The 11,816-nt window shown below is 37.9% G+C and overlaps 1 protein-coding gene across 2 annotated transcripts; it reads right to left on the reverse strand.

Moving 5' to 3' along the window:
* Positions 1–211: 211 nt before the first annotated feature.
* LOC131310561 (uncharacterized) lies at positions 212–11,471 on the reverse strand. Of its 2 annotated transcripts, XM_058337644.1 has the most exons (9): positions 11,131–11,471; positions 6,131–6,251; positions 5,963–6,030; positions 5,803–5,862; positions 5,549–5,707; positions 4,256–4,402; positions 3,385–3,599; positions 3,185–3,293; positions 212–546 (listed from the first exon to the last, which is right to left on the reverse strand). In XM_058337644.1, exons 1-9 carry the CDS (start codon positions 11,230–11,232, stop codon positions 436–438), a joined length of 1,092 nt encoding a protein of 363 aa, XP_058193627.1. In that variant the 5' UTR covers positions 11,233–11,471; the 3' UTR covers positions 212–435. The 2 variants fall into 2 exon arrangements, with proteins under 2 accessions (XP_058193627.1, XP_058193628.1); XM_058337645.1 differs by lacking the exon at positions 3,185–3,293 and having other exon boundaries at positions 11,131–11,348.
* Between the last annotated feature and the right edge of the window lie 345 nt (positions 11,472–11,816).

Here is an 11,816-nt window from a genome sequence, read left to right on the forward strand (position 1 = left end):
AAAAAATAAAATTATTATTTTTAACATAAATTAATTATCAAAAATAAAATTGAACTGGTTTCGTCAAAGGAAAAGAAAGATATACACTGGTTGGGAAGAGAGTGGGGTGGGATTTTCTTTCCATCTTGGTTAATTCACAAGCTTTACTTGTAGCACTGGTAACAGGTTTTTTGTTAGTAACCTATCGTAACATTTTAAAAGGTTCAGATAATTTTTCAAGCATCTAATGGTAATTAAAGAGGGTGCATATGATACACACCAAAATAAGAGGTGTGTATTGTAGCACTTGTCATAGTGGAATGTAACCATTTAGCACACATTTCAAATTTATCGCCGATAGCATCTTAAAAAACAGGGCAGCCACCGGATATTTAAGAATCCAAGACAAAGCATCATTTTCTGTCAGGAAAGTTCCTCATGATATATAAAACTGTTTCATCCCACCGCATCCATGGTTTTAGAACTCTCAGCTTCTGAGTTGTCGTTTCTGGTTAAATCTCGGAAAAAGTTTCCAAGCAGCCTCTGATCGAAAACCATATTGGGGATCTGCAACAAAACAAGAACAAATAAACACCAGACTGTGGCCAAGGTCCAACCCAAAAGACTCGCCTGTGAGAAGTTAAATTGTCCGTCACATAATCACAGGCCCAAAACCACCCCAGTACCCAGCCGTTGTGGGATAGAGAGATAGTGACATTCTCCACCACTGGATGACGTGAGACCCCACCCAACCCGCGGGGGACCCACATATGATTCATTCAACTCTCCTCCGGTGTTGAGCGCCTGGCGTGACATCAGATAAGGGACGGGCTCAGCTAAACTTCCACTCATCACGGGCCTGGCTACAACCCAAAAGACCAGTCACTAGTTATTTATACGGATGGTCCCCAATGTATTTTCGAAATGTCAATTTCGTCCCCATTGTACAAAACGTGTCAATTTAGTCCCCAATGTTAACAATGTGAGTTTAAAAGGTCCCTGGGCCAAACTCTGTTACCTCTTGCCGTCTAAAATGGGGCATTCCGATCATTCCACCTCATTTCCTCACTTTTCCCTTTTCTCTCTCTCATTTCCACTTCCCTCCATCTCCCAAATTGGAGGGAAAGTCTCCCGCCAAAACCCTGCCAACTCCTGGTATATATTCAGAGCACTAGCAGCAGCAAAAAAACAGAGCAACACCACAAAGAAAAAAAAAAGAAAAAGAAACCAACAAAGCTTTGATATTTGGAAACCAAATGAAGAAGATGAGTTCATGGAGTGACTTAAACCTAGAAACGTCTACACAAACAATCTGCAACCGCAAAAGTCTTGGAAAGATGAGAACTTCATGGACGGACTCAAACACTCTGCTATATGAGAACTACATATACTTCTCACTCTACAACCACCAAAGATCACATGGAAACAGATCAACCTTATCAAGACAAGATTTGATTATGGCTGGGACCCTCAAAAGACTCTTATGATGGAGAGGGTGGATATTAAGTGAAGAAAGCAAAAAATCAAGAAAACAAAGAGTGGTGAAGGCCCTGGAGGATAGGACCCAAAATTACCTAATCTGCATGCACTCAATTCACAGGGGTTCTCAAAGTTTTGGCAGTAAGGGTCCTCATTTTGGAAGATATAAAAAAAAAAAAAACTTGCTAGGCATGCAAATGAGGCAGTTCCAAACACAAAACCAGGTGGGAAGCTAGAACGATTAAAGGAAGAGGAGAAATTAGTCGCCATTGAGTCACGAGCCAATGAGTTGATGGTGAGGACTAAGAGTCCCCAAAACTACTCACATACGGGTATCGGATACGCGAGGGATACAGATACACACCCGATACGTATCGGATACGGCAAACGAATATCATGTAGGATATGTTTTGGATATGCGAGGGATACCGAGGAGATACGGCAGGATATGTTTAGGATACAGGGGGGGTTAAAATAATTTTTTTTAAAGAATCAAGTACAAACTATAATTTATACAGCCGTATCCGTATCCTAATTTTTTAGGTTTTGCCGTATCGCCTTATCTGTGTTATAGCATATTACCATATACAGAGCTGAAATAAGTACCCAAAAAATGCATAAAAAAAAAAAAAAAACATAAGCAAGAGCACATAAGCAGAGCTTAAGCACATATGCAGCGCATAAACAGAACATGAACATGCAAAAAACAGGCCATAAATAAGATTCAAAACAGTCCCAAATACTGCCAAAACAGTCCCAGAGAGTTGAAAATTAAAAAAATCACCATATTCTCTCAAAAAGTTTGTGCATTTAAATGATTGTTGTAAAAAATATATAGGTGATAATGGTCTCCTATTTATTCCTAAATTGCTCACAAGGCATATTTATCACCCTATTCATGTAGACAACACCCTTAATCTCTAGATTCATAGTACTTCAACAAAGGACGGTAATATTTTTAATTTCTATATGAATCTTTCACTCTCTATCAGCACTAATCTAAAGTCCAAGGCATGCATGCAACCTTTGGGGTATTAAATCCAGTCAGACACTACCAAAAACTTGGACTTCGTTAAAATAAAACTTGGACTTTGTTCTAGTCGGTTGCAGTAGCAACTTTGAAGACGAGTATAAAAAATACTAGAAAAAAAAAAAAGCCTTCCAAAAGCCTGCTTTCGGACTCCTATGGAGGGATCAACTGGCCGTTTCTTTATTTTACCTTGAGATTCTTCTTTGTAGGGTTTCGAGATGCAGCTGATTCTCAGAATCTTCTTCTCCTTAGGGTTGATTTTGGGGAACACGGTGGAGATAAGGGGAGGGGACGTGAATCGCCATTGACGAAAAAGGGGAAAGTCGAGAGAAAAAGAGAAAGTGGAGAATGAGAGGGTTTGACAGAAAGCCCCTCTTTTTAGACGGCAAGAGGTAACGGAGTTTGGCCCAAGGACCTTCTAAACTCACATTATTAACATTGGGGACTAAATTGACGCGTTTCGTACAATGGGGACGAAATTAACATTTCCGAAATACATTGGGGACCATCCGTACAAATAAGCCCTAGTTTGTGAGGCAGAGTTATTATTACCCCTTATATGCGCAAGATCCCCCCAGTGCCTATCCAAAGTGAGGTTGGGATTACGCGTGCGCTGTGCACGCGCACACACACAGAGAGAGAGAGAGAGAGAGAGAGAGAGAGAGAGAGAGAGAGAGAGAGAGAGAGAGCATTAACCTTATTTCCAAAGAAAATTTTTGAGTTGTTAGTAATTGCTTCGATGAATTTCAGCTCCAAATATTGGGGTGTAAGCCTCAACTTGTTTGCTTCTGCTTCTTTCATTGCTCTGAAAGATTATACCAGGCTTATATACGAAATCAGAGATACCATTTTGTGGAATAGAATATGTGTCCAAAAGATAGGGCAAAATATTTCACCTATAGAAATCGGCATCAGCCAAGCTCTTCTCGCGAGCTTTGTACATTTCATTCGCAATTTCTTCTTGCCTCCTAGCACTATCCTTCTCCATCAACTTTTGTTCCATCTGGATCATGCTAACTTGAGCATTCTTCTCAGCTTCACTTATTGCAACCTTCTTCTGTGTCTCAGCCTCTTTCTCAACCACCCTTTGCCTCTCTACGGCTATCAGAACCTAAACTTTCACCACCAACAGAGTTAAATGAACTTACGGGGGCCTTTAAACGAAAAATTCAGAGGCAAAGGCAAAGGCTTGAAAAAAATCCTCTCTGTCTCAAATCTATCCCTATAATTCTCTAGACACATCAGTTGATTTAGTATAGATGGTCCTTGGAACTTATTACCGTCAACAAAACCTAGTCTGCCACAAACTCTAAACGTTAAGTAGCACTTTATCTTTTCCTCAACCAGTATACTGTTAAGGGGAAAAGGAATGAATGCAGAAATATGATACCCTTTGGCTTTGTTTGCAGGGAAAGGAAAGGAACGTACGGGAATGTTCAACTTTCCAGCATTTTTTAATGTGTTCAGTTCACAAGAATGTTGTGGGGCCCATGTCTCTAACTTTCCCCCTATGAATAGGTTTCCCTCAAAATATGTCATGCAAAAAACACCAAGATTTTGCAGAAATCTGGTTTCTACACTAGTTTCTACATAACTGAACTACTATTTTTCAACTTTCGCTTAAATTTGTTATAAATGAACGCATGAAGGAAATACTTTTCATTTTCCTTCACTTCACTATAATTTTCTCGGGAATAGTTTTCCTGCACTAATCTCTTGACAAGTGACTGATTTGGAAATAAGGAGAGAAAAAAACCACAATAGTACCTTGGTACGTTCCCCTTCCATCTGTTCGAAATTGCGTCTTATACTTTCAGGTATGGAAGGTTTTGTGACACGGACGCTAATAATTTCAATACCAGGAGCATACCGTGTGCAATCCGCCTGAAGAGCATCCTTCATTTTTTCATCAATCTGTAAAATAGAACATAAATAGTAATTATTTCTTTAACGCCATACCATCGATGCATAAACTGCAGGTACCCAAAACACCACATAAACACTAGCTCATTTCATGACAATCCCACAAATTACAATCTTCTTGACATAGGACAAGATTCAAAGATTTCACAGAGCAGTTGGACCATCACAAGCCAAAGATGAAATAGTCAAATTGTTGATATTACTGTAGTGCAAACACTAGAAAGTGTCTTTCAAAGTCCCAAAGTAGGTTCTTCTACTACTAATTTAAAAACGGGAGTTGATATTTCTCCTGCAGGGCGATGAAAATATGATTATGCCCTTTTTCTCATTGAACAAGGTGGGCTATGTGGGACCTGCATTAATAAATTTGCATTTTAAAGTTACATGAGTATAATAATACCAAGACCTACAGGATTTAGTTAGCATACAAGTTTTTAATCTTTGGACTTAAGAGAGAATATAAAATCCTGCATAACAATATTAGACCTAGGAAGTACAATTTGATGGTCACCATAGAGAAACCGATGAATGCAACCAAACTTGATAATGAAGGAGATTGAAAGTACTAAAATATGAGTCCAGTCTTGTGAGATCCACCGTTATAATATGGATGCAAAGTGAAGATTTATATACAAGTACAAGAGGCGAACGACATTAGTAGTGGAGAAAATTGGAGCACCTAATATTTGTCAGTTTGGGTTGGCCCAAGGCAATCTATGGAGTACCTAGAATAAATTGGGTTGTAGACTTGTGGTCCTAAACGGGAAAATGATCTGTTGTTTATTATGAGGAGCTTCCCTCTCTTTCACTTGTTGATTTCAAGGATATGAATGAGTGTTTATCTTGTTTGCTAGAACGCTACCTAGCACCCATGTATATTGTTCTGCTGTAGCTTATGTGTGTAAATCTCTACCATTAAGCATACTGAAGATAGAAAAGCCAATATTCATATCAAGAAATTATCCTCAAAACTAAAATTTGCATACAAAACTGCAATCAGACTGCTATGAGAATTGTAAACATCCATCAACCCACATGGCTTAAATAGGAACATAGGTTATTGTGTGCCTGTCAACTGAAAGACATGATACATCTGACTACTCTAAATGTGATACTGGGTTAAGCTTACTATCTTGCCTGGTCAAACATATCGATGTAGACTTGTTGAAGGGAATGAGCGCTGCAGAACTGATTGATCTCGTGATGAATTTTGTCATATATCCAAGTGTTATCATACTGTACACCATAATCCCGCAGTGTATCATACACGAAATCTTTATGAAGGCGGTTAACAACCTGAAGGGGCATTGAAGTAAAACATTTAAGCATTACAAACGAAAGCAATGGAAATGAAGTGAATTGTCACACAGAATAAAATCTCAAAGGCTTGCCTCTATTTTCTCAAAGTTGATCAGAACGCCCCCTTTTGTACCACATGGGATATCCCTCACCTGCATTACATAGCAGGTTTCCGAATAAACTAAACATGAGATTTATTATTCAAGATTACAGAATTAAACTGGAAATGGGGATTAAATTAATAAAGCACACCAGATCTGTTTGAAGGGTCACTTGAATGGGCTCAAAGTGCGTTATCAAAGGCATTTTCACATGAAAACCTACAAAAACCAAATCACGCAAGCATGCAAGCAGCCCATAAGTAATATTCAATCGATTCGAAAATAGAATCCCAAATGCCAATACTCATAACAACCAAACCTGGGGGTGTAATTGTTTTTAGAAGGGCACCTCCTATCCAGTATACCCCAACATGGCCTTCTGGAACTTGGTGTAAAATTGATATGCTATTTTTTGCCGCCGGCAATGATGGAATGAGTACCTGCAAATTTTCACATGTGAAGTCATGAAATCTCCACATGATAAATTAACACATATTCTAGACTTTTGTACAAGAGTATCTTAGAATCAACCTAACAATCATATAATCAGCAAAACGGGAGAAAATATAGCACATTGAAAAAGCAAACTCTCAACTTTTACTTGGTATCCTAGTCACGTAATGCAAAAGAAGAGAAGCACAGTACTTTTTGGTAAATGAGATCTTATTTCCAAAAGAAGAGAAGCAGGTAACCTACCCTCCGAAACAAGAGGGGAAGAGCTCAGCTACAACAAGCAGCACAAACAGAAAGGCTACTGCTCATAAACAGGAAGGGAGTTCCCCAGTTTTACAAGAAAGAGATGAACATCATTAGCCTTGACTGAACAGAATTGAGATCATGTTTAAATTGCTACAGAAGTAAAGGTGAAGTTCTATGAAGACAAAGGTCCTATTTTTCCTCTCCTGCCAAATATAATATAGACCATAGCACCCCAAGCAAGTTTCTTTACAATGTTGTGGTAGTTCTTTTGCCCATTAACGTAATATGCACGCCATTTTGCTCTACAGGGGAATAGGATATTCATCTACTAGACATGACTATGATAATAATAAAAAAAGTACTACCCATGACCGGATTAAAGTTTCTTTCGATACTGAGAAAGAATAGATGAATAAATAGAAGGAGAAACGCAATAGGACCATAAAACAATAAGTTGTATCAACACCCAAGGAGCAATACATTGCGAACCAATTCAAATTACCACCTTCAAGTGCACTTAACACGTCTCTACAAGATTGCAATGTACTGTTTGTTAATTATTAAATTACAAGAGCTTATAATCAGTTCATCATTGGATTACTGCAAATATGTTTTCCTTTTCTTCCAATTTCTAGTCGATTTTGCAATCACCTAAAACTCAATAAAAGCTTCTATTCTTTTGCAGAGGCTAATTGGGTGCTAGTCTAGCGATTGGTAACAAGACCAAACAAAACTTAGGTCCTAATCAATTAAGGTCGCCTACATGAATCCATTGTCGCTGTTGAGCTCTGACAAGGGCATCGTGTTCCATAATATCCAACAAATCTAAATAATTTCAAAATTGGTGATGAGTCGTACAATTCACGGTTCAATTCACCACTCAATTCATGCAAATGTAACAATTGTTGCATTCAGCGAATATGAAACCACTTGTACTTTCATTATTTTTTGAAATTTTATTTGGGAAAAACTACGAACTTAACTTTATAGGACGCTTAAGTTAGGAAAAACTGTACTATTTCTATGCAAAATTGATAATTCATTTGTTAATCCTTTTTTCCCTCATTTTTCTCAAACATTAAAACCATCATTTTAGACATGTTTACAGCTAAGATTCCTTGTTCTCAGGGATTATCAAGTTTAGTTTGGTGAAATTTTCATAGTTTAATATTACATGAGTCCATAGATGGGCTCCAAGTGTCCGAAGCACTGAGCCCTGCCACGATCTATGACTTAGAGGATAAAGAATTAAAGAGATCGATTTGTCAAATAGCTCATTTATAAGGGATATTATACTCAATGTATTCACAACCAATTGTACATCAGAGTCACACATATTATATAATGAAATTTTAATGATGTTGAGCCCATGGTCCAACCCACATATGTTGCCGTATAGTTTATGATGTAGGACAGATTGAAATAGGGCTAAGTATAATCAAACAAAAAGAAGGGGCTGTTTTTTTTGGGGTTGTGAACAGTGGACGTGAATAGTAATTTGTAAGAACGAGATGAATGATTAGAGAAGGATAGATCTAGGCCTCACACCTAGGTTACCAAAGGCATCACACCTAAGGCCTCTTTAGCATCACACCTAAGAATGAGATTGCATACACAATCAGTAAAGCTTAAAGCTAATTTTTCATTCATTCAATCATCATCATTTGCCATAAGGCTTACAATCTTATTTATATCCATTTCAACTTGACTCTAGAACTTCCCAAAATAAATAACCTTCAACTAACATTAGACTTCCCAAGACACGTTGAACATAGACTCTTTTACTGCATTAATAATATGGAAAAACCAAAAGACTCTTTGATTAACTAATGGACTCTAAAGACTTTGACTATAAATTAAATAGACATTTGACTTGACTAAAACCCAAAAGACACTCCTAAGAATCCAGCCCATGTCTAGCCAATATCCCAAGTAGACCCATGGACAATCCTAACCCTCAAAAACCGGATAATGGTTAAATTACTGGAATACCCTTGGCAACCTTTTCTGGACCGCATCATTTTCCCCTGGTTGGAGAAAACTCGTCCTCGAGTTTTAAAGTATTGGAGTATAAGACTACATGAACTCCACCATATGAACTCCTCGATATTTGCAACCGCATCTTGGTATGAAAAGCTTGAAGTTGAGGCCAACCCTCTTTCATTTCAAACAAAATGGAAGACAATGACGCTTTTGACTCCACATGTGGATCCTTGAACTTGTCAGGAATGACAAAGTCAATGGCTGGCCCCATCTCTCTTGTGGTGACATTACCTTCTTGTAATTTGACATTGACCTCTTTTTTAATTACATCAACGGTTGGTGGACCTTTCGGCTTCCCATGGTTGCTTGAATTCACGTGATCAACCAAGTGAAGCTCAATGGGAAACTCTTTTGCCACTGTACTTGAAGACTGTTGCAGGAACTTACGCATCTGTAAAGGCGCATCAGATTCTAGGCTAGCAACTGTTTCCTTCATTTCTCCAGCAACCATCTCCATCACTTCCTCAACTTCCAGATCAGTAGTGGAATCTTCCACAACTTCAGATACTTCACCGCAATGCGCATCCGATTCTTTGCTTTCTACTTCAACCCCTCTGAGAGAAACATTTGGTGTTGCTTGCTGTTTGCAATGTGTATGAGAACACTCAACAGATGATTCCATTGGCGTGATATTGGAGTTGGGAAGGAAAACATCACCTGTAGTGGCATACTATTTTTCGATTTAGCTGGTTGTTTCAATTCTCCAGCAGAACCAACAGATTCATTGCTTCTAACTTGAGTCTCTTCTCGTACAATAACAAGAGATTGTTGGGGTTCTTTTGAATCTTTGATGAGAGTCTTTTCATCCTTGAAAATTTGACCATCTTTCACTTTGGTTTGATTTTCATCTTGGCCCTCCTTGGAACATGTAGAATTCTGAGTGCAAACTTTCTTCAATTGTGGTACACCTCCAACTCTTTTTGATTCATCGATCAGACCCTTTTTACTCTTCATAAGCTAATTATTCATCACCTTCCTCTGACTTGGTCGGCTTTCCAAAGCATTAATACGGTGAGTGAAAATGTCAAATTGTTCCACTAGTTTGAGAAGAATTTCATCATGCTGGAACTTAGTCAATCTCACTCTAAAAGGCCTTCCGGATTGTGTAGACATGGTGCTACACTCGCTTTGATACCAAATTGATGTAGGACAGATTGAAATAGGGCTAAGTATAATCAAACAAAAAGATAAGGGGCTGTTTTTTTTTGGGGTTGTGAACAGTGGACGTGAATAGTAATTTGTTAGAAGAACGAAATGAATGATTAGAGAAGGATAGATCTAGGCCTCACACCTAGGTTACCAAAGGCATCACACCTAAGGCCTCTTTAGCATCACACCAAAGAATGAGATTGCATCACACAATCAGTAAAGCTTAAAGCTAATTTTTCATTCATTCAATCATCATCATTTGCCATAAGGCTTACAATCTTATTTATATCCATTTCAACTTGACTCTTAAAACTTCCCAAAATAAATAACCTTCAACTAACATTAGACTTCCCAAGACACGTTGAACATAGACACTTTTATTGCATTAATAACATGGAAAAACCAAAAGACTCTTTGATTAACTAATGGACTCTAAAGACTTTGACTATAAATTAAATAGACATTTGACTTGACTAAAACCCAAAAGACACTCCTAAGAATCCAGCCAATGTCTAGCCAATATCCCAAGTAGACCCATGGACAATCCTAACCCTCAAAAACCGGATAATGGTTAAATTACTGGAATACCCTTGGCAACCTTTTCTGGACCGCATCAGTTTCTTACCACCTGGACTACAGAATCATTGTTAAAAATATGCTTCTAATTTTTTATTGTATTAGACCTACCATTCATATAATGAATATCTAATATGTACAAGAATACACACGCGCGCGCACGCACACAAATAGTCTTATCATCACCAATCTTTTACGATTCATGATTCAAAAAAAAAAAAAAGTCATTTCGATCCACTACTTTATTCATTTGACAACCTCCCTCTAAAGTCAATGTTAGTCAAACCCTCCCATCTACAGTAAGCATATCACTCCTTACTAACACTACTAACCATATCACCCCTCTTAACTACAAGTATCTATAATAGATATGCTCAAATCACCTTAGTCAATTTTCGTTCATCTTATCCTTTTAGGGAAAATGACGGCCAAGAACGTGTTTTGATAATTAATACCCGCCAAGGACATTTTCACATTAACAAATGTTTTTAGCATGTCCGTGACGGGTATTAATTATCAAAACACGTCCTGGGCCATCATTTTCCCTATCTTTTTTCGGCTCTATCCCAACCATTTTCCATTTCTAATCCTACCTCACAAAACCTAGTAATCATTACGGCAGAAAATTTACTAAAAACAACAGAGAAACAAAACCGATTCACAAAAAATGCTCTTCGCTTTCACATCATCGAAGAACTTCTCCCAACTTACCACGAACTCATCCACGTTGAGTTTCGATCGCGTTGATCGTCTGGTGTGTGTATACATATGGAAGCACGGTGACTTAAAACCCTAGAATGCGAGTACAACTAGTTATTAACTAGTAAAGCGATTGTCGAGAGGAAATAGTACCAAAGAGAAGAATGCAACGAGGAGTGCGACGAGAAGAGTTAAACCTAGTCCCCCTCCTCCTCTTTCTTGTTGAGCCGCTGCCCTGCGTTGCTCTGCGTCCATGGCGGTTTGTCAGAGCGCTCTCTCTCTCTCTCTCTCTCTAGCTTTCGCTCGCTTCCAGTACTGGAAATCGAAGAAAGGAACAATTACTGGTTTCGGCCTGATCAAAAGTAGAGCAAGGCTCTGTTTGAAAGTTTAAGAAAAAGGTAAGAAAAGGAAAAGAAAATTAAACAATTTCCACTTCCACTGATTGATTAGGAGAGAAATGGAGAAGAAAATAAAAATTTTAAGTTTGATTAGGAGAGAAATGGAGAAGAAAATAAAAATTTTAAGTTTAATAAATAGTAAATTTTCTCTTCTATTTTTCTCACATTTTCCTTCAGTTTTTCTTTTTTTTTCCTTTTTTTTTTTTCTTTTCTATAAGTTCCAAACAGAGCCCAAATTTAGATATTTATCATTTAAAACAGTACTTTTCTATCTCTACCGTACAACTATTCATAGGGTATGTATTAAAATAATATTTTCTTATCTCTCCTCCCTTGCAATCTCCCCTTCTCTCTGCAACTATCTCTCTCTCTCTACAAAGTGAAAATATCTCAATTTCGTATAATCAACTTTTGAGTTTCGAATGGGGTGAAATGAATTAC

The sequence above is a fragment of the Rhododendron vialii genome, chromosome 12a (genome assembly GCF_030253575.1).
Source record: "Rhododendron vialii isolate Sample 1 chromosome 12a, ASM3025357v1".
Taxonomy (NCBI): domain Eukaryota; kingdom Viridiplantae; phylum Streptophyta; class Magnoliopsida; order Ericales; family Ericaceae; genus Rhododendron; species Rhododendron vialii.

Excerpts from the sequence above, each read along its gene's own strand:
- LOC131310561 (XM_058337644.1), bottom strand. The coding sequence starts at position 11,232 with ATGGACGCAGAGCAACGCAGGGCAGCGGCTCAACAAGAAAGAGGAGGA. Across the intron at positions 6,031-6,130 it reads AAAAACAATTACACCCCCAG|GTTTTCATGTGAAAATGCCT; the intron begins GTTTGGTTGTTA and ends TGGTTTTTGTAG. Across the intron at positions 4,403-5,548 it reads ACATCGATATGTTTGACCAG|ATTGATGAAAAAATGAAGGA; the intron begins GCAAGATAGTAA and ends TCTATTTTACAG.